General features: G+C 41.2%; 1 protein-coding gene across 3 annotated transcripts; it reads right to left on the reverse strand.

Annotated features, from left to right (window-relative positions):
• Positions 1-1557: 1557 nt before the first annotated feature.
• LOC145438271 (carbohydrate sulfotransferase 3-like) lies at positions 1558-24292 on the reverse strand. Of its 3 annotated transcripts, XR_013914904.1 has the most exons (6): positions 22723-24292; positions 20349-20461; positions 9030-9126; positions 7078-7183; positions 2174-4312; positions 1558-2133 (listed from the first exon to the last, which is right to left on the reverse strand). XR_013914904.1 is itself a non-coding variant. In XM_080315660.1 (5 exons), the coding sequence occupies exons 1-5, from the start codon at positions 23418-23420 to the stop codon at positions 4106-4108; spliced, it is 1218 nt and encodes a 405-aa protein (XP_080171786.1). In that variant the 5' UTR covers positions 23421-24292; the 3' UTR covers positions 1558-4105. The 3 variants fall into 3 exon arrangements, 2 of the variants coding, with proteins under 2 accessions (XP_080171786.1, XP_080171785.1); XM_080315660.1 differs by having other exon boundaries at positions 1558-4309; XM_080315659.1 differs by having other exon boundaries at positions 1558-4312.
• Between the last annotated feature and the right edge of the window lie 28 nt (positions 24293-24320).

Here is a 24320-nt window from a genome sequence, read left to right on the forward strand (position 1 = left end):
GTAACCAGGGCCGAAGCCACATTTTCAGCCCCCTCCCGCCCAAATAAACACTGCACATCGCAGGGTAATCGAAGCAACTTTTGGGGCTTACTATATGCATCTGGTTTCTATATGAATCTGGTCGTTAAATGATTTGAATGAATGATGTCAAAAATGTTGGTTCTTCCATATATTACTGTATAATTTGATCCTCTCCCCGCCCACATGATCACAGTTAGCGGTAGAGCTGGGGGAGGATATTGACTTCGAAAATGCAATGAGCGTGGTTGTGCATCGTTAACTCATGTTCACACTACACCGATTAGAATATTTATAAGCCTAAAGCCGGTGCGCACTGCACCAGTCAGCTATATAAACACCGCATATCCGGCGGTTTCCAACCTTTTATGGCCGCGACTCCGTTTCCAATTTGAAAATGTTCCGTGGCCCAGCTCAAAATTTGATAAGCTTAAGTGACTAATTAAAGGTCGGCACATTTGCCTGGACTTACTCATGACCTATTTTGGAAGCTGATTATGTTCAACATCTTCGCGAACACCAGAATAAAGGCAAACTACTCAAGGTTTAGAACCACTATCTTTGAATATAGCATCCAAACGGCTGAACCGAGTCTACAAATATACCGTTATCTTGCGACTGGGATCAGAATTTGACTTATTTCTGTAAATTAATGTTTTTTTATCGCAGTTTTTGCGATGGTGGTCGTTCCCATATTAAAACCAACATATGGGATACTATATCGCGCGCTGCGCGAAGATAAATTTCATGTGGCATGAATCTGCCCAAAAATAATATTGTTTATGTTGATTTTGGAAAAAATTATGATCTTACTTCAAAATTCCGGACATTTCGGCATATTTTGGAAATTCCCCCCGGACGAAGTTTTAACATCGAAATTCCGGACATGTCCGGGAAATTCCGAACGTATGGCAACCCTACCCTAGTTACATTTGTCCCCGGTCTCCCCTACACTGATTTCCACATTTATTCGATTGAAAAATGCGCGTAAACCAAAGAGGGGGCCCCGCGCGACCGCCCACCTCGCCCACCCAAAAATCCATCACTGATATGGAGATATCCCTGGATCACCTAGGCCGCTTACACATCAAAACTCCATGAAGATATGCACATTGCTCATAGAACGCAGATATCGTACACATCAGCACGTGTACACATTGCACTTGACGTTATCCAGTTTGCATCACCTCACCATGCTTGTGGCTGTCACACGATAGCGTCCTATCCCCTAGTTCTAAATATTTTGCAGGGATCCTGTTTTCGTTGACGATTATTTGAATCGTGTTAACGCTTTGGATGTTGGTCAATTGGACTTTAGCTACTCAGCTAACGAACTCATTGAGCTGCGATAAAAGTCCGCGCCTGTGGCGGTGTTCTAACGTGGCATATTACCATGAATATGCGGTATTATATTTGTGCCCGCGGCACATTCTTACGTAGTCCCTTCGTATGATCCATATTCTAAAATGTAATCCTATTCTCGATATCAAGAGTAAATAGTCCGTATCACGAACACTGCAAGACTCGAATCCTCCTATCTAGCTATAGCCGCGCGCTTCACTGTGAAAGCAGCGCTCTTCCGTGTTTTATTGGGCAAATGCTTTCATCATTTCATAAAACGTACATTATACAATATACATGATTGCACTACTGTCGAATAAATAGAAAAAAGTCGAAACGACTTCAACAGTATCATTATACCGTTTTTCAGTTCAAGATATAATAATTGCAATACATCGACAAGGAAGGTGTTGAAAATGTCAAGTGAATCAAGCAAACTACCACCCCGACCATTACTATATACACGGTATACACAGTATACATACCATACTACTACTATTCAACACCACAAAAATGGAATGGAGAATTGAAGAACGCGTCATGCACACGCAGTTAGAAATGGCCCATGGAATTTACAAAAAAAAATTTATCAAGTCAATCAAGCAAACTTCTTATGCCATGATTGTGTAGATACTTTCCAAAAAACATACATGAACCTACGGACCATTACCAGTCGATTTAGCCGACGTATATCGATATGGGATGGTTGGAACCCCCAAAATAGTCGGTTCAACATTTATAGTACAGATATTTCGTCAAAGGAGTTAGATTTACCTATATTTTCAATTTTCAATTCATTATGAGCTAGATTTACCTATATTTTCAATTTTCAATTCATTATGACGTCACAATTGAATATTGGTGACGCTATGGCTTGGAAATAAAACAATATAAAACATGTTTTAAATTAGGGCCTTGTTTTAAACATGTTTGTTTTAAATGCAACCATAGTGCAGGTCAAGTATGAGTATCGTTAAACGATTCCGGAATCGCGATAAGCTCGCTAGTATTCATTCAGTGGAAACTGTTTGCATTTAGAATCGAAGGTGGACAATATTGGACGCTCTGATATCCTGAGAAATATCTGCAAACTCCGCGGCGTTGACGAGGATACGATGAAGCATATTATACAGATGAAATGCAATGCTTACAAAAGATTTGCTTATATCATCAGGGCCGACGTCGAAGACCTAGAAGGAATGGGCATCAACACTACCGTGGAACTAGAAGAAACCCACAACACCGAGGACGACCGTAGAAAATTACGACCCTAAAAGTGTGACAGTCAAAAATTGGACACGAAAATATGCGACGCGCGAACAAATCACTGATTAGTGATCACATTAAGCTGATCCTCAGAGATGTTGTTGCGAAAAGGCCGCAAGCAATGATGGGCTGACCGCGAAATGCCTAATAACCAAAACCTATTCCGATATGAATCAATTATATGAAAGTGTAAAATACCTGGCAAGGACCCATTTATCATCAGCACACGTCCTTTCACGCTTAAAAATCAGAGCCGGAAAGATTTACGTGCCAACCCTCGAAATTCACATAACTTCTTCACTAGACCCCCTCACACACAGCACCAAGATATGCTCCTAACTTAAGTAGATATTGTGTGCATGAACATGGTTTTCGTGCATTTGATCAGTGCACATATTTTGAAATAAAATCATCAAAGAAAATAAAATATCTTGGCTGATTGATTTGTGATTCTTCGCGCCTATTAGCGGTAATTGGACGGGGATGCACGTCAAGTGTAAGTAAAGCGGGGCAGAGACCACAATTGAGATGATCATGAACATGGTAATTGACAGCTTTCTCATGTCTGGACTGCTCAAGGCAACAAACTTTCGAGAATCGATTCGTCGGTCGCACCGGGGTCTTTGTAAGGCCTTAGCAATAGTACGAACACTCCAATGTTGCAGGATTTTTGCAGTGTTGATAGCAGAGGAGGTCATCTTTGGTACTCGAGTAGAAGGTAAACCAACGCCGTCAATTTCTACTCAAGCACAAGTAGCGACTTCCAAGTAAGTAAAAACTATGTATTCCAGGCCTCGTTTTGCCTAAAAACTGAAAATTGCACAGCAGTCGAAAATCATAACTGCTTGAGTAGGTAATGCAAGTAAGAGTAGAGTAGAGAGTAGCCTACTCTAAAACAGTAGGAGTATATCATTACTGACTACTAGGGTTGCGAACAATAATTTGAGTAATGGGAATACTGGAATTATATGTTCCTTGACAATGAGAGTTCACTCAAGTTGCTATACCATTTTACGCTGTGGAATGCTGTAAACTTAGATTGGTCGTATCTCAACACACAAAACGTGTAGAACAAGGCTAGACACGTTAGTGTAAATGACATATCTACGAAGTTGTGCCCAACCCACAGCCTTGTCACAAAGTGTTATGAAACAGATATGGTCTAAAAATACCAAATATTCTTCATTATGAAGAACTGGCATTATATACCTTGTGGTCGCATAAAAGGTACATATCTGAAGATTCCGTACCGTTACTGCATCATATTGGGCTATACTTAACTGGAAGCCTAATGCTCCATTCAAAATGTAACGACTTTGAGGTACTCGATTTTGTCAGTAGTAGTACAGTGTGACTAGTGGCTACCCAGCATGGGATAACATGTTGCAGCTAAACTTGGATAACTGAGATGCAAAGCATCATCAGAACAAATTCCGACAGTATAGTAATGCAGCATTAACATTACTAAGACATCACAAGATCACCAAAAGAACGGCTTGGAGACATCTCTGAGTTCGACCTCGTCCTCGAAAGCGATGTAGCCCAAACTCTGCATGATGTCGCCGCAGTCTCTCTGCACCCGCATTGCCATGTCGAGTGGAATGTCTCTGCGCCACTTGCGGAGTACTTCCTTCGAGTCCTTGGTGGTGCCATAATACTCGGATTGGTCGCGTTGAAGTTGGGCCTGCTGAGCGAAAAACATAATCAAGGATCGCACTTGATGATGCATTCGTGAACTCGGATTTAGTTTTAAACTTTGCTGAAGTACCATACGTACATTTGGGCAGTGTTGGGATCAGGTCGCTACCTTCGAGTAACAAGTCTTCTCGAGTCATTGCACATTTTGAATTCATTCAAGTCAAATCACTTTATTCTTGGAGGTGACTCGAGTCAAGTCAACTCAAGTCATAACTTTGTAAAATGTAAAATTTCGTAGTACGGGGTATGATTCAAGCCATTGCAAGTTGATTGAATTATAGATTGAGTCGCTATTAATTCACAATAGAGTAACAAATCTCGAGGTAATTATACCTAAAACGAGGCGTTATACGGTTCAAATTTACCTAGAACTGCTAAAGTACATCGGTAACTCTCAGTCAAATATGCAATAGAACATGAAACCTCAGAAAGTTCAAACGAATTGATATGACGCAATACAATGCACCTGCATACGATACCATTTTAGCCTGCACCAATTGTTGACGAGTAATATAAATGCATAAACTATATCAGTCCAATTAAAATCATACAAGAGGTTTGTCAAGTTGTACATGGAGCATAATATATAGTAAGAAACACGCTGCCATAGATTGATAGATACATGCTAGTCTACGACAACGTAACCTATAGTTACTTCGCTTGCGGTCAATGCATTTGGGACATGGTGTCGGAGGCTTTGCTTTGCTTGACTTTGCTCCGAGTCACGAGTCAATCCACATTTCTGTCACGCCAAGTCAAGTCAACTCATTTTGCAAAGTGACTCGAGCCAAGTCAAGTCAAGAAAATTAATATATGATAAATGCGAACTATTCGATATCACCAAACAGAGTTATAAAAAGCGAGTTTAGCAAGACTTCAACTGGAAACAGAGCATTCAACGCAATGACTTGGACTCGAGTCATAATACCGTGACTCGGACTCGACCCTCTGTTCGATGACTTGGACTCGGTGGTAAATTGAAGATGACTCGACTTGACTAGAGTCAAAACTATAAAAGTGAGATTGACTTATGACTTGGTTAATGGTTACAACTCTGGTCATACCAACACCGCATCTGGGGCTCTTGAACCTATTTACCGCGGACCACTAACTTGTTTTGCGTGGCTTCAAGTTTAAGGACCCCTATGGTATATTCAGGTTAATGGTGTATTTCTTCAGTAATATTCATTTGTGAAGTCAGCAAAGCATGCCACTCCTGGTATGCTCAATTACGACATATTTTATAAAAGCTCTCTTTCGAAGCAGAGTGTTTTAAGGCCCGAGCCAGTACTCAATTGAATGACTCTGTTACGGAACACCATTTGAAAGCAACTTTTTGTGCTCGGAAATTTTCGAACCTAGGACCAAAATCGAATATGTCAAACACATATCCTTATCCTGCCAAAGATGTGCATCATTGGCTAGAGCAAACGCTTGCAACCTGCAGAGAAAAATCGTGGAATGACGAGGCAATGCAAAATGGGTTACTAATTTAGCTAGTGATCTGGTACGTTGCAGCTTAGCTGACAAAACACTAAAATATTCATGTTGACTTTGAGCGGGAATATTTCCGACGTAATATTCAACAACCTTAATATATTTTTGCTCTTGTCGTTATTTACCTCCAGGCATTAATAATTATCATGTAGTACGATATAGAATTTCATTGCTTGAAATCTCTAAAATGTTACAGTAAGCAAGCAACCACACATGCACTTGAAATGACCTCGAGGGCACAAAGTGAATGCATACACAAGAACAGTTCTGGAACCGAATACATTGACATCTTCAGACCCGATTTTCAAACTATCCCTCACTGATTTGTGATTTGGATAGATCTATATGCCGATATGTCTTTTTGTGTTGGGGGATAATCCGATCCAAGCCCAAGCAATGAACAATTACCTTGAAGGCACAAAGTGCCACATGATCTATTCTGGGAACCAATACATTGACATTGATAAACCGCCTATCAAAGATTGATTTGTGATTTAGATAAATCAATGGATCTCTGTTTGAGTTTGGGGCTTATCAAAGCTCTGTCCTCTAAGCCAGTGGCTCTCAATCTGTTTGAGCTTGCGGACGAGCAAAATTTCAAAACCAGTTTTTGCGGACCGGCGAACCTTCCGAAATCGAAACTTAATCTAATGTTGACTGTTTGATATTAAAAGCGTTGTAGGAGATTCTAATTTTCCATTTCTCTTATTAATGGACATTTAAGGCTGTTCAAAATTTTTCTTTTTTTTTTTCGGATTCCATGATTAAATTGTGAGGTTGCCGAAAACACTCTGCACACCAAATTTTGCCCGATTCCAACTGGCAGATGTGAACGCACAGGAGTTTGAAAATTTTGAATTTATTATAGTAAATTTTTTTTAATTTGAAAACTCCATCATCAACCCAATGGAACTGTCCAGTTTTCTACAAATACGATGCAAAACAAATTTGACGCAATTCCAACCCATAGATATGATAATTTATTATTTTTGAACTACCCTAATGGACATGAATTTTGGAATTGGGATATAGAATTGTAATGTATTTGGGTTGTCGATTAGAAACTTTCACACAGACCAACACCGGAACGGCAGTTCAGAACTACTGTTCTATACAGCGATAGGAGTCGGTACAACAGAGTTCAGTAACCGATGTACGGTGTCATTTAATCTGTAACTAACGATGTACTGGACTAGCTTCATGTTATTGGCGGTATGTGAATGCAGACGAGGCAGACGGCGGCAGGCGGCATCTCACCTTTGATTTCTCGCCCTGTTTCAATTCCTCAATAATATCCTTGTCACGTTGCAGGGTCCCCCGAATTTTCTTCTCAACTTCTGTTGGCAAGTCGATGCCGATGAACCTGTTCAATTTTAATTGGTGAGAGAATTTTTTTTTCGATAGAGCAAATATTCTTCTGGAAGTATTATTATTGTTTTGGTCATCTGGGATTTTGTAATTCTCGCCTTTTCAAACCATTTAGTTTCCAGTACATGAGTTTAACATGTACCCCAGTCAGAGTTGTTAATGACTCGAGTCACGACTCTACTTGCGATTTTTGTTGACTCGAACGAAGTCATATGACTCGAGTCAAAACACCATGACTCGGACTCGACCCGCTACTAGCTGACTTGGACTCGGCGGTGAATTGAAAATGACTTGCCTTGACTCGAGTCAAAACTATAAAAGTGCAAAGTGCTTGCGACTTGGTCACACCCTGACCCCGGTAGGTGTTGACAAGGTGCCTGAAAACTTTGGTATCTTTCAAGAAATCTCATAACTGTTGATTGGCAAATTGTCAATTATGCGAGTGTGATCAGACTATAGTGGACCTCCGAGGCCGCATCGATCATTCCTATCACATACCGAGTGCATGCGTATTTTCTGTACCACCATTATTGCGGTTTATTAGGTATTTCGGTAGGATGAAAAATAAAGACTCTCTCTCCCATAACGTCTGTTTAGAAATGTTCATATTGCTCATCCTTTACTCAATTGGTGCTTACAAAGATGGGACATATATGAGAAAATCTGGAAGATGTAGTGTAGCCTACCTCCAGTCAGTGATGGGATGACAAATGTGGATTGACACATTTCGACAAAAAAGGCTGATCTTGCATTGCATATATTCGGATTGTTCGCGATACGCTGGTGTGACCTGTGAGAGTGACCAGTACATCACTCAATGATTTTGCGTCTGACTGGTAGCCTGCATGACAGTCATGACTGAACTCGAGTCAGACTCGAGTCACCTTTTTCGTATGAGAGAGAGAGAGAGAATTCTTTTATTCGTCAACCATGAAATATAGTAAAGGCAATGTCCACAAACAATTCACGTCCAATAGTATACATACTTGACTCGAGTCACTTTGCTAAAATGACTTGACTTGACTCAGCATATCAGTGATGTGGATTGACTCGTGACTCGAAATTAAATTCTTTGCTCGCGAAACGCTGGTATAACTAGTGAGAGCGACCAATCATTCAATGATCGTGTGCTTTACTGAGCCTCTATTGTTCTCTCACAAATAAATTGACCGCTAACGAAGTGATTGAAGCTTACAGCTTACGCTGTCGTGAACTGGTATAGTAAAGTAAAAGTAAAGTAAAAATGTCTATTACTGTTCTCTGTTATTACCTGAAGCAAACCTCTTGTTTTATTGAAATTGAATTCGGAGATGGTTTATATAGTCCTCAACCATTGGCGCAGGCTCGAAATGTATCCTATCAATTCGTTTCTCTATTCTCTATTTTGGCTGGTAACTATAAACTGAGGCTATGCAATTACTTACGTAATTTAGCATTTCTACGTATATGTAAGCAATACAGCGCCTTCTGGTGTGAATATTTAACTTCATATTCGTTCATCGGTTCAGAATCAATGACCACTCAATCTGTATTTCAGACAGCTAGCAAATTGCAATGACGTAGGCATGCCTCGTACTTCGAAAAGGCAACTTGACTTGAAATGTGACTTGACTCGTGGCTTGACTTTACTTGACTCGACTTGACTCGAGTCACCTCCAAAAATCGAGTGACTTGACTTGACTCGAGTCACCTTCGAAAATCGTTTCACTTGACTTGACTCGAGTCAAAATGTGCAATGACTCAAAATGACTCGCGACTCGAAGGTAGTGACTTCATCCCGACACTGCTGCATACATGTAGCATGTCATGAGTCTACGTGAAAAATCTGCATAGATACGCACCGAAAAAGCTTTTGTGCCCAACCTATTGCATCCATGGATAAATCTTCAAATCGAACTCGCATGTACTTTCCTTCCGATACCAGTTTGGGGGCTTTATCTGAGATACATGTTTACAATAGTTAATAATTTACAATAATAATAATTTCCATATAACACACTCCGAAGTATTGTAATTCATCGCCAATGCATTTATCAATGCTCCGTAGATCAACTACATTGTCACCTTATGTGAGGTGGGAGTCGAAAGAATGGGACCCCATATAATCAAACCGAAACCTCCAATATCAGTAAGCACCAAGATTACATTGCATGCTCTGGGAAAAAGCCCAGTAACCAATGTTCTAGATATTACTGTTCCATTACGCAAAAAAATTATCTCTCCCTACTCAACTCAAATCATTGCAAATAATATCAGTTTCGATTAAGACTCAGTGCCGCATTCGAATTCCCTTCAATTGCAATCCTTCTTCAATATGGTTTTTTCAATTTCGCCTACAAGCATTGCCATCCCCGTTACCATTCCCTAATGAAATGATTTGCTTTGCAATTAGGCTACATGAATACCTATGCGCAAGCAGAAGTTTCATCACAATATTTAGACATGTCAATCCGCAAGGGTGAGTCACCCCTAACTTAGCGAAACAACATTCAGATACATTTCATAATGAATGAAGAGAATCTTAGTATTGAAAAAATTATTTATAGGTCTATTCTCATTCCAACCTTCGATTTAACGTCTTTGAATCATTATCGTGATATTAGTCCAGAGGATGGTTTATTCCCCGAATTGAATCTTTAAGGAGCTTTACCATCTCATCCTTAATCATGCTATTTCTGCTCAGTTAAAGATACAGGCCTACCACTGTTTCGAACCCAAAATACGTGTGGAATAAATTAAATCTAATATCAGAACTACACTGCCACGGCCTAACCCTACAGGGTTGGTGTAATTGCATGCACAATAAGGTCAGTCACATGCTAAATAAGGTAAGTCGTGACATGCAAAAGAGGTCCGTCACTATGTTAGGGTTGGGGGTTAACGTATTTAGGGTAGGGTGTCAGGGTCCTTGGGATTGAGGTTAGGGTTATTAGGATTGAGGCTGGCGTATTTCGGGTGGAAGGGTTAGTCCGCGCCTGAAGCCAAATTTCAAATCAAACTTTTTTCTTATGGAATCAAATCAACGAAATCAAAATTAAAATATGTTTCCTATAGTAACTTTATGCCAAATTTTAGTTTTTCGTATGGAAATTTTAATTTCATATCCAACAAAAGATCTGGATCCTAAATCTGACGATGTTTTAACATAAGTAGTTCCAACGTGATATGTAATTCAAATCCAATTTTAAATCCAACCGTTTCTATTTTTTTCCTACAGTAGCCCACTTCAAAGTTTTCACTCTTCATATCAACATTGAAATTCCTTATCCAGATCCTAAATCTGAAGATGATTCAATATGAACACTGCAGAATAAGGACAGTCACTACATGCATAATAAGGAGAGTAGGTCTACATGAAAAATAAGGTTAATCGCTACATGCAGAATAAGGACAGTCACAACAATAATAGTGTTGGGGATGACGGTTCTTAGGGTTGGGGGTTTAGGGTAATTTGGGTTTGGTTTAGGGCAGGGGCGGGCAACATATGACCCGCAGCCGGATCCGGCCCGCGAAGGGATTTTGTCCGGCCCGCGGAAAGTTTTCCGTCTTACATGATAATGTGGCCCGTGGCCCCTGTCTGCCGATATTCCCCACTAATTGCTAACTAGGTCAAATTTTAATGACTGTATGTTATTAATTATTATATACGCATGTGCGCAGCGTGCAAGAGTAGAGCTTACGAGTAAGTTCGTCGAAGCGAGAAGACTTGCATTATCGGCATTTACGATGTACTCAACCTTAATGTCGTTTGTGGTAATCATGCTGTATGCAGACTACAATGGTCATTTACACCAAGCTGATATTTCTTATTTTTGATTCCGTAACCGCCGACTTGTAGCAGACTTGGACAACTAGATAATTCTAGTTGTATGATTTCACTAAATTAGAGAGAAATGCCAGTAACCTAATTCTAATTTAATTTGGAAAAGCTGAAATTTTTCTAGTTGTCCAAGTATATGCTTGTATAACTAGATAGTTCTAGTTGTCTAATTTCACTAAATTAGAGCGAAATGCCGGTAATCTAATTCTAATCTAATTTAGAAAAGCCTAAAATTTACTAGTTTTCCAAGTCTGACTTGTAGCACGGCACACTTCTAGGGTTTTGCAAGACACCGCTTCTGCCAGGGGTCGCCAACTTAAAACGGGTCGCGGGCCACTTTTCAAAATTCGTAGAGGACGCGGGTCGCATGAATTCAATATCGAATTTAATCAGGCCACACATTTGAACAACGATGCTATCTATCGTCACCTACTCAACCCTAATGAATTGATATCATGGTAAATTTAGGGCAACGGGCTTATCGAACGCCTTGAAATCTTAATTAGGGATTGCGCCGCGAGTTGATTGATCAGAGAGCAGACATGGCGGTGCCTGCATGGCAGTGGCCGGGAACCTTTTTGTCCGAAGAGCCATATTGGCCTTTTTTTCATTTTACCTCCCCAACACCCATACATGTCAATCAGATATCACGTCACAATTGAAATTTTCTGACGTCATGGTAGTATTAATTCGAACTCGTCTACTTATATCATGCTGGTTGCCTTACTTGAGCATGCGAAACTTGAGTTACGAGAACGTAGGTTCGCCGTGATGCTCCTTTTAAGTGCGAGAACCCATGATCAAATGCGTATGAGTTGGTGGAGTCAAACATGGTCACTACAGCAATCTATAAATAGGCCTACCCAATCTAAGCTGTTAACGAAGATTTTGAAACCTTCAATTAGTATTGGTATTTTCTATTGATGTTCATTAATGACTAGATTTGGAACCTTTTTCTCCCAAATTCCCACAATTTGCATTTTATTGATCGAAAATAAAGCGCGAAACGAGAGGTAAAGGCATAGACGGGCCAAGCCTCACCATTGATAACGCACGCAATTCATCGTAAATAGCTTAGAATTTATCATAACTGATATTAATCCAATGTAACTGTGGCACTGATTCCGAATATTTAAACACTGATCGACTTCTCAATTCTCAAAGTATTCAGCCGTAACATATAACGTTGCGCTACACGCCTATTTCATTGCCAACCAAGAACGTGGATAGCTATGGCGTTGTTTGTATATCGAGTTTGTAATTGTGAATGTCACGTCCACGGCAGTTCATTTCGCGCCGTAGATCAGGAAGACAAAGTGTATTTTAAAACTGTGTTGTCATATTCGTGTCGCCATGTCTGCTGTTCTCTTTGATCAATCACTGTAACGAGCAATCCAAGATTTTGAGTCGGGTAGGCTACATCGAATTCGCGGGTGATATTGGTCGCCAGCACGACAGTAGCTTAAATTTGAGGATTTTGAAATGAGTTCGAGCCCCTTAACCTGAGGACGACGTTGCCTTTACCTCTCAAAGATATGCTTATACTGCCACGGGAATAATTATTTTGATCGTGATGAAAATTTACTAACAAGTCGCTGCAACATTGACCAATTCAGTACAAAAATATTTGGCAAAGAGCCATATCTTATCCCCAAAAGAGCCATATTTGGCTCGCGAGCCATAGGTTCCCGACCACTGCTGTATGGCAATGCTATATTCTCGAATCCACATTGTCTTCCTCATTATCGGCGAGTAATAACTTTGACGTGACATTGCTGTCGTTAAAATACATTCATTGAATACGATTTATTCCTTGTATATGTGATTGGCGAATAATGTATCGATACAGCAATCCGGCCCGCCAAGTACTGTATTTTCCTATATCCGGCCCGCTGACTGGAAAAGTTGCCCGCCCCTGGTTTAGGGCAATTAGGGTGGGGCTCCTTAGGGTTGGGGCTTAGGGTTATTAGGGTTTGGGGTGGGGGTCCTTAGCGTTAAGGGTTACAGTTATGGTAATGTGGGTGGGGTGAGGGCATTAAGGTTGGGTGTTACGGTCATTATACCCCCTAAAATATGCTAATCCTCAACCCTAAGCACCCTCACACCCAACGCTAACGTTATGGTGACTGACCTCATTTTGCATGTCGGGAGTGACCTTATTTTGCGTGTGTTATGTTCGTGCATTTTACGTTGGTATCGTTTGTCTCTTATTTGTTTAGGATTAGTAATTACCGCCAATCATTATTTCCTCGTATGTCGTGCTTCGCATTTATACCCTGTGTTCTGTTGTGTACGGGTCTTTCGTTTAACTGCACTCTAGATCGTGTCGCCTGTCTTAAAGTTATTCTGCTTTATAATAAACTGATTTCATAGTTTAACCTCGTCGTATGAGTTATTGTTCAAGCAAGATCAAGAACATAACAATTGGTGTCAGAAGTCGGATTCATAGTTATTTCCGCAACGAAGATTAAGCATGGATTAAGGTATATTGAAGCTTTTAGAGAAGCAGCAGGAAATGATGGCGAAGCAACAAAGGCAGCTTGAAGAAACCATGGCGAAGCAAAATGCACAGCGCAAAGAAGATTTGGAGCAGCAAAATGCTCGCCACGGAGAATATTCCGAGCAACAACGCACACAGCATGACGAAGCAATGGCAAAAGTCGTGACAGAGATGGCGCAATTAGCGCAGAGGTCGAGTCCAGGTGCGTCAACATCCGAAGCTACCGCTCCCAAGTTTGATTCGTTTGTAAAATCAAAGGAGAGATGGGACCAGTATCTGCAACGATTGTACCGTCACTTAGCAATTTACGGCATTTCCAACATGGAGAAAAAAGAGCGTGTCTACTCTCGTGGGTCGGGCCTGAAACGTACTCGCTCCTACGTAATTTGTTTGGTGTTGCTGATGTCAGTGCGCAATCATTCGACGTGTTAACTGAGAAGTTGTCTACACACTTCAAGGACTCAATTCATGTGCAAGCAGCCAGGCACGAATTTTACAATTGCAAAATGCAGCCGGAACAGTCGTACGCCGATTGGATCGCTACTCTACGCGGAATCTCCAAGGATTGCAACTTCACATGCCCAAGAGAAGGCTGTGATCAGAGCTACGTTGATGAGCTAATGCGCGATCTCATCATTAAAAAAACGCCGCACGCGGATGTGAGACGACATTGTCCAACACAGAGGTCTCAAACTCAAATGTGCTTGCGGGCCAATTTCCTAGCTTTTGATGACGCTGCGGGCCGCAGCATCAATAATAGGGATATTCAATGTATAATTTCCAAGTATAGGCCTTCTTTGACGGGACGTTGCAGACAAATATTCCACAAACATCGTGGAATGTAATTTACTATTGTACTATTCACACTTGACACGGAAAAATCACATTCAAATATTTCAATAGAATTGTTTTCGTGCCGGGCATAACTTCTTTAATTAATGAGTTATAGACATCATGCGAGAGGATGCATCATGACATCGTAAAGCTTGTCGGGCTATAATATCGCAGCTAGTGGACCTTTGACGTGCAACAATTTTGTGTATAATAGTTTAAAATCCACTGAAGATTTATCCGATATCAGAGCATTTGAGCGGAAGATTGATCTGATATCAGAGCATTTGAGCGGTGTAGCATAATCCTGGATTCGATATAATCGTGATAAGTAGGCCTATCGGCTATTGTTATCGTCATTGCCAAAGTCAAATTAAATCAAGGTTAGATTTTGCCTTCGATTAATATTGGAACATATCAATAACAGCTTAAATATAATCAATAATGAGCCATAGTAATAGCATTGCTTCTTAACCTTTTTATCGATCGTACCAATAAGATTTCCAATACGATCGTCCTTTTTCAGCACAATTTCAGGTGGTAGGCTACCTATATTAAAATCAGAAAGCCCATTCATATAAAATGGCGCGTAGCAAGTCGCAAGTCCTTCCCTGATTTTAACGGTTGACCCGCTCAACTCGAGTAATTTATATTTAATCACCCAGTCAATCCGAAATAGTCATTTTACGAGAAGGTCGCACCAAACCAAATCACAATTTTCAGTCACGAATCTTGAACGCGTCATGTTTTATTATCGTGAACTAGAAATGGGACGTAATAGCTTATCTTCTACCGCATGGTAGCTTTTAAAAGTGATGTGATAATGTAGTTTGTTGAGATTTCAGTAATTTTTATAGTAGTTTTAGCGCAACCGTCAAGTTCTTATATCTAAAAAAGACATTTGGCACTTGAATATATTGTTGAATACTTGAAATTCCGAAATGCTGTCGCGGGCCGCATGCGGGCCGCGGGCCGCGTGTTTGAGACCTCTGGTCTAACACAAACCAATCCATCCCTCGACGACGTTCCCAAAGTAGCTGCAACACACGTGAGAACGCTGGGAACTGATAGGGTTATTCAGGGCGAGAGTAGCGGTAAAGACACTTCCATCGTCAACAAAATGACGGGAAGTTATCAGAAGGGGAAAAAACCGTCCATCCAGGGCAACTTCCCGGAAAGACTGAAATTCTGCAGTCGCTGTTTCATCGATCACCAGAGAAAAGACTTTCAATATCGACATGCAGTATGTCAGAAATGTGGTCGTAAAGGTCATATCAAACCTGTGTGCAATGTGCATGTCTACCAAACCTAGTATCACGCAACAGGTCACATCCGTCAATTTCTGCTCAGTGCCGCCCCTCTCCTTCGACATCGATCAACTAGCCTATATCGACGCGTAGGAGACCAGCTCTGGATCAACTCCAGCATCAACGGTATTCCGTTGCCGACTCGGTGGGACACTGGTGCACCCTCAGCCATGGTGGGATTGACTGGGTACAAAACTTTGGGCTCCCCGAAGCTCTCAGCATACCATTGCTCTTTCGTAGAGTACGGCGACAAGCCACCGAACGTTAAAGGTATTTGCACTGTAACCGTGCAGGTGGGTTCCGAAGTTCGAGTTGGCTTAAAATTGGTGGGCAACGGTGGGCAAAACATTTTTGGTCTCGATTGGAGCGATGCTTTCTCCATGACCGCTAAGGGAACGTCTGCTTTGGATGCAATTTCCTCGCAGATGGGCAAATCGCAATCATGTGATACTATTGACATTTCTGATTCGAACGACAAATTGGTATCTTTTCAGTCCAAATTTCCCTCTGTTTTCTCTAATGTATTAGGACGATGCACCAAGGCAAAGGTGACAATTCACTTGAAACCTAATGCCAAGCCTATATTTAACAAGCCACGTCCTTTGCCTTTCGCAAGGCAAATCGCTGTTCAAACCGAATTGAATAGATTAGTCAATCAAGGTATCCTCGAACCAATCAATTACAGTGATTGGGCAGCACCAATTGTTGCCGTCACTAAGTCTAATGGATCAGTACGCATTTGTGGTGACTTCAAAGCATTGAATCAACAGATTCAGATAGATCAACATCCCCTGCCCTCCTTAGATGAAATTCTTCACAAGTTACAGGGTGGTTGTATTTTCACGAAAATTGATCTTGCCGATGCTTATTTTCAGCTAGAATTAGATGATGATGCGAAGAATTTGTGTTTCATCAACACGCAATTCGGTCTTTTCCGTTATATAGACGCATGTGTTTCGGAGTCGCATCTAGTCCCGCAAATTTTCAACGCTGTATTGATGCCATGATCGCCGGCTTACGCGGTGTTGCTGGCTTTATCTATGACATAATCGTTACTGGCACTGATGAACGTGACCATTTTCGCAACTTATCGCTACTTTTTCAGCGTCTCACCGAATATGGTTTCACCGTCAACTTCGCTAAATGTGAATTTTTCAAAAGTAGTATCGACTATCTTGGTCACATCATTGACAAGGACGGCAAACGCCCGTCTAACAAATCCGTTGAAGCAATTAAACAGTTGCCTAAACCTCAGGATGTTCGCCAGCTACAGGCATTCCTGGGCAAAGTCAATTATTATCGCGCGTTTATTCCTAATTTCACGAATAAAACCGCTCCGTTATATCGCCTTCAAAAAGAAACGAAATTCATTTGGAATATGGACTGTGACGCAGCTTATCGCATTCTCAAAAACGACGTAATCGACGCTACGTAGCTAGCTCATTATGATGTAAACAAGCAGCTCATCATGTCAACGGATGCTTCTCAATTCGGAATCGGCGCTGTCCTCTCGATCGAGCACAATGGCGAAGAGACCGATCGCACACGCATCGAAAACGCTTTACGATTCGCAAAAATCCTACTCTCAAATAGAGAAGGAAGCTCTGTCAATCATTTACGGAGTCACTAAATTTCGTCAATTCTTGTATGGTAGAAAATTTACGCTCGTAACGGACCACAAACCGCTTTTAGCTATCTTCTCACCGGACAAGAAAATTCCCGTGATTACAGCGCAACGCTTACAGCGATGGGCACGAACGCTCATGGCTTACCAATATGACATTCGCTATAAACCGACTAATCAGCACAGCACGGAAACGCCGACAGTTTATCTCGCTTACCAAAGGGTCCAGACCCCGAGTTCGACGAACTGGAAATTCGTGAACACACGGAGATCGTTCACGCTATTAATATGGCATTCGATGGCTTTCAGTTAACTCGGAATGAAATTCGCGACGTGACGCTGAAGGACAAAACCATGAAACTCGTGAAATTATCTGTGACTCATGGTAACCGGAATCCAAAGACGCACATTGATGATTTTTCTTGGTTTTCGACTCGCAAACATTCGCTTTCTCTGCACGAAAACATTGTCATGCTCAATATTGATGGTTTTCAGCGCGTAGTAATTCCGCAGTCACTTCGCTCGCGAGCCTTATCATTGTTGCTCGAAGGACATTGGGGTATCGCGAAAACGAAGCAGATGGCTCAACGTTACGTCGCATGACCTCCCATTAATCGCGACATTGAAAATCTCGTAAAGAGTTGCGACGCTTGCCGCAAAGTAATGAAAGCGCCTGATCGTCAATATCGCGAATGGCCCAAAACTTCCGAAAGCTTGGAGGGAAGCGAAGCGTTTCGTCCAGACTTGAGCTGGATTGATAAAACATGGCGACGGGGGAAAAGATTTCAACTTCGCGCTCCAAACACTTCTCGCTACGTACCGATTTGCACCTTACCCGGGCATCGACTGGAAAACGCCTGCTGAGATTTTACATGGTCGGCAGCCGCGCAATTTGTCGAGTTTGTGCTCGCCCTTCGTTAAATCGAAACCCGTTGCGACTGGACAATCAGTCACTCATTTCGAGATTGGTTCCTCGGTTTACGCTCGCAGTTACCGACGCGGACCGAAGTGGGTTGCTGGTGTGGTGACGGAAATACTGGGACGTGTTGTGTACATTGTTAAAACAGATCATGGGTATTGGAGAAGGCACAAAAACCAACTCCAACCACGCTTGATTTCAGTTGGCAATAATACCGCCACACGGGAAGTTGCTCAGCCTATGAAACCACAAGTTGAGCAACCATTGGTCAGGAATAGGGCACAACGTCCTGCAGCTAGTCCTGCTCGAACGTCGGTCAGACGTTTTCCGCTTGGAATGAGAAAACAAACTGAATTCTATCGGCCAACGTAAACTACCTTGTACTCTCAACTTACAGGGGAGGACTGTTATGTTCGTGCATTTTACGTTGGTATCGTTTGTCTCTTATTTGTATAGGATTAGTAATTACCGCCAATCATTATTTCATCGTGCGTCGTGCTCCGTATTTATACCCTGTGTTGTGTTGTGTACGTGTACGGGTCTTTCGTTTAACTGCACTCTAGATCGTGTCGCCTGTCTTAAAGTTATTCTGCTGTATAATATACTGATTTCATAGTGCAACCTCGTCGTATGAGTTATTGTTCCAGCAAGATCAAGAACATAACAGCGTGCAATCACGACAACCCTCCTCGCCTAATCAGGTCGCCAATGTGATTATCAGGCGTCACAGCCAGAACCTAGTTCAGTAGGCCTGCTACAAATTCGCATTTCAAGTCGGACACATTTTGATCGAAATTATCACCAAGTTTCCAACCGATGCATAGATTGAAAAAACCAACGGCGCATATGATATAGACATAGAAATGCTATGAATTGAGAAATTCACTCATCACCACGAAAAGTTTCGCTGCCGTTACAGGTTTGTATATTACCGAGCACCAGAATTGCACACCGACAAACGTGCTCTCACAGTTGGGCTTTAACTTCTAAAATGTATTCACTTAACCGAAATTTAACGGAGAGACAATTTAAGAAGTCCAAATCCGCATATACAAACGGCCACGCAGAACATGAGCAACAATAAGTGCTGCGATTTCGGATTTGTCGCGTAGGTGCGCATTGCGCAACCCTGTGGCAAACGGTCAATTGCGACTATAGCGACTTGTCTCAAACGTGAGTGATTCGAATCCGAGTCGAGTATTTAAGTTTCGGGTCTGGTCCAGTATTCGAGTACCACCTGGTATGACGTCATAAAAGTAATCATGACTCGCTGTTCCAATCTGCAATTCGTCTTTTTTGCGGCCGTGAGGAAAATGATGCAAGTTACAAGTTCTATTTCTCAACCATGACTACTCCGTGGCCCTTTGTGACCACTGACAAATGTGTGGGTTGATCGACTGTACTCGGTCCGTGAATATTCGTAGCCGTGCGCAACATGTTTTTCGGTGCTTAACTATAGCACGCCGAGGATTCAGCGCTCTAATGTTGAAAATATAGTATTGAAACTAGAGCCCGACCGATTATTATCGGTTTGCCGAAAATATCGAGTCGATATCACACTTTGAAATAATTACCGATATCGGCCATTGGAGGTGATAAAATATCGGCAATTTTCGTGACATCGCAAAATGGTGGTAGGATGTCAGAAAACTATACAATCCTTGACTGCTGCTAGACTGGGAATATTGCTGTATTTCATATAACTTACTCTTTCAAGGTGTCCCGATGCAGCCTTTCTAGTTTATATCATGTTCGAGATCGAGTATGACAAAGACTGTAAAAGCTGTTGATATAAATGCTCGACAATTTTTGAAAATGCGCCTTTTGAGGTATATTCCACCTTATTTGGTTATCGGCTGAATATATAGGTGTTTTCGGTACATGAAGGTGTTAGATATCGGTCGGGCTCTAATTGAAACTATATTTTTCGTTGATAATATAGGCTACTTCTTTGGGCGCGAAGGCGTATATCTATTTCAGTTGGTCGAAAAAAATCGACTTCCACTGCTTGACTTATTAGTCATTACAATTGATAGGCCTACTTGAATCGTTGTAGCCAGTATAATATACCAGTCGCGAGCCCAGTGACGGACTTTTCGCCGCTTGAATTGGAGTCAGTTGAGAGACGCACCACCAGTCAACACCGTTAGAACATATACCTTGAAAGTTCGGATCTAGGATAGCGAGGTTTCTTCGTATTCGGTCGCAAATCTCTTTATGATTCGTCGGAGATTTCTCTTTGAATGCCGTTAATCTTGAATAAGTGGTTGATCTGTGGAATACAAGAATATACTATGTGAATAAGCCTGTAATTGTTGTCTGTTCGAGCACAACCAATCTTGTTCGTTTCAAAGTGATCAGCAAGAAGAATCGAGCCGAATTACGCTTCCTCCATAAACTGGGCCAAATGCGCCAGTGCCCACGCCCAAATAGCTTGAGTGACATATGTTCGCTACGTCATACTGAATTCGTGGCATATTATCAATTTGTAATCACCCCTTCCCTGATATTCAACTGTAGCTCGCTAATTTTCGTCTTTGTACAGGGCCGATTGACTGAATAAAATTATAGAACCGACGATTATTATGATTATGGAGAGTAGCTATTCTATTCAAGTTCCCTGTGACAGAAAGGTAGCCTCTTACGGATTATTTGCCGGCCAATCATAAATTTCTTTGAATGCACAGATTGCACACGACGCCTACACTAGGGTTATGACTAAAAAAAGAATTTGCCTGTAGCAGGGATTGATGAACATTTTGGTATAAATTAATAAAATTATAATCATTTTGTTCAAATCGAAAAAAATGTCCCGCACAAACTAACATCAATTTTCGACACTGGTCCAAATATGGAAAACATTTAAAATTCAAAGATATTCTTTGCTACAAATTTAATCTTCAAATATATGTCCTTTTGCACTTCTCGTAAAGTTCATCCATCAATTTGACTTCCATTTCTGTTATTATGTTAGTGCCAGGGACATCTACGACGGACACATCCGACTTCCAATGGGGTTTTGGGGCACTTTATCGCTGTAGGACATTCGACCGCAAAGATAGAAGCAAATAATCTTTGGTATATTCTAGAGGCCGACCGATATTGGATTTTTGGGTCGATACCGATAAAACCAATATCTCACACCTTAGCAGATAACCCCAATACATTCAGCCGATATTCAAAAGAAGTTGAATGTATACATAAGCACATTTTCTAAGCTTCAGAGGGCATTTATTTGAACATCTTTACAGCCTTTGTTATACTTGAACATGAAATGAACTAGAAAGGCTGCATCTGGTCACCTGTAAAGTGTAAGCTATATGAAATATATTAATATTCTCTGTCTAGCGATCAAAGATTATAGTTTTCTGACTTCCTACCGCCATGTTGTGACGTCACACGCAAATTGCCGTTAGTTTTTCAGTCATAATTGTCGATACCGATAACTCTTTCATAGTGTGATATCGTCTCGATATTATCGACGAACCGATAATCGATCGGGCTCTAGTATATTCCATCTTTAGACATCTGGTTAGAATACCAGTCTTCCTGACACGCATTTGCGATGAATAAGCATGATATCTCCAGAGTTATTCTCCATCTGGGGATTTGGAAGTACGCAATCATGGCCCTTGAGCACCATCTCGCATTACGTAGAGATGGAAGTTTATGCCATTTGATTAGTGGTAATCTATACTATTTTCTTTGGATGAGTGGCATGTTCTGCACATGCCATAGATAAACTTAAAATCATCCCTACATCCTCGGTTTTCTAATAATTTCATCTGAAATTCTTGCTAGGTGGATTACACCTAGTTTTCGTAGTGATTTACCACATCATCTCCAAATTTGTGGCTGAGAGTTGGATTTGTTGAAGACGTTGGATTTAAGAACGCTAATATATGCTTTGAATCGATAATATGACGTTGGCAAACAATATATTGTGGGATATGAAAACCCATGCTCATCATTGCATTTCGCAGTTTCGAAACAGCGCCATTCTGCCGTCCAGTATTAACAGATGCTACGGTGTCACATATGAAATATGAGATTTTCAAATTTTCCTGTACGTCTTATTCTTCTAAACGGTTTTCTAGACCGCTGAAAATACCTAGAGTTGTTCTACTTTCGCGTTATACGATATATACAGTCTACATCTAAAATCGGAATTATTTATTTATTAATTATTTAATATTGACTGTAAACAAGAACACGATTGAATAATTCAATCTGGGCGATCAAAATGTACCAAAATACTATTTTAAATCCTCGCAATTGGAATTGGGTCAGTTAAATTCAAATCAGTCGATATATAAATTATATAGTCTGTATATCTACAAAAGAATGCCTATCCTTCATACAGTGAAAGCTGGAAAATTTTGTGCGGGAGGTTTTTGTTCAAACAGTCTTAACTTTTGTGAGTTTTGAAATCAGGACACAAAAGTTCATCATTTGTGACTACAGGACAAACAAAATTTTGAAATTTTTTTCTAGTCATAACCCTAGCCTACACCTATCATAGTTGGTTCAAACCTGGGATCTCGCACCAAATGAATTACGTATGCATCTTTCCCCGCAGACTCCAAATAGTTGAAGACCTCTTGCAGCTGATCGAGGGTGCACACTCTCGTGATCTTCGCAAAAACGATTTTGGCGTCGAGGCATTGCTGGTGAAGGATATCTTCTTTCAACGGATAACCGCATTTGGTAGACTTGCGATTAAACTCCCCATTTGGCGGTCCGTCATTTAAAACACGCCTACACGTGGCTGCGTACCCGCGCAACAGCTCAGGTTTGTTGAAGCAAAACCCGACGTCGGCGCACCTCGGCCTGTACACATGCGAAGCCCGGAACCCGACATCATAGTTCTTTTGTATATTTGAAAAGTTGCAGTTGAGAAGCTGCGTGAGGAAGTTCATTTTGTATTCGACAAGAGTAGTACAGTCGCGGCCGAAGGTAACCAGTGGTTCGTAAAGGTACATGCTGCCGTTCGTTCCCGCGAATATTCTTCCTGTGAACGAACTGCCGCTTCTCATTTGAGTCATTAAAATCACCACTTTTTGTCTTTTTGTATCGCTGTTGCTGAGCCAATTTGAAGTTGCTGACAAAGAATTCATATCGTAAAGCGATTTCCATATCCCCGCTGGGTGCTGGTGTTTCCATTGTAAATATGCCACCATATTGATGAGTCCCAATGCAATGCCGATTCCCCACCGGCGCAAAATATTCATTACGGTTTTGTCACTGCGTGAAATTTAATGCAGTATTTGCATTTTGCAAGGATAGGCCTACTATGCAACTGGCATACCAACTTGATATCTTTATTCGAAAACAGCTAAAACACTCTTACGGGTTGCGCTTATATATGCACAATCATTCGCAAGCCTTGGTTCAGGTAATGTCCAGCTATCGAAACACATTATGACCACAAAGGGTTAGAAGCATAGTACCATATAGGCTACTCTGGTGCAGCGCCCTCTCTCTCTCTCTCTCTCTGTGTGTGTGTGTGTTATCCCCCAGAACAATGCAAAGACAATTTTTATGTTATGCGTCTTGAAATCATAGCTATCTTACCGATGGTCTAGTTACGCATATAGTTCAATAGCAGGTATTACACTAACTGTAGCCCTTGTAGTACAGGGACGTAGATCGTTCCAGAACATTTTGGTTTACATCGACCTTTCTGAAGCAGTGAGTTACACTCTAATGAACAACACCACTCCACTAACCCTCTTACAACACCTTCGGATTGCCGATATTGCTATCACGAATACTGGTCTCTGCGACTAAAATATTTACTTCACATTTATTTGACCGGACGAGCACGATTCACGGTAAATTATGGGCACTGAGCTGTCTTAACACCGGAGGCCAAACAGCATCCGTTCAAGACTTTGCTGGCCCGGAGGCATTTTCATTTTGTTTCCCAAAGTGAGCAATTAAGAAATTGTATGATATGATTAAAACCATAAGAATAACCGATTTTTTACAGCACCGTAACTGCGAGCAATGATATAGATATACATGACATCTAAGACGATCGGCAACTGCAACGCCCCTTTATGCTGTAAGGTTAGACCATAGTATCCTACAGTGGAGTGGACACAACCAAATCGCACGGCTCACTGGCA

The sequence above is a fragment of the Botryllus schlosseri genome, chromosome 4 (assembly GCF_051294905.1).
Source record: "Botryllus schlosseri isolate E-star chromosome 4, Bs_hap1, whole genome shotgun sequence".
NCBI classification, from domain to species: Eukaryota; Metazoa; Chordata; class Ascidiacea; order Stolidobranchia; family Styelidae; genus Botryllus; species Botryllus schlosseri.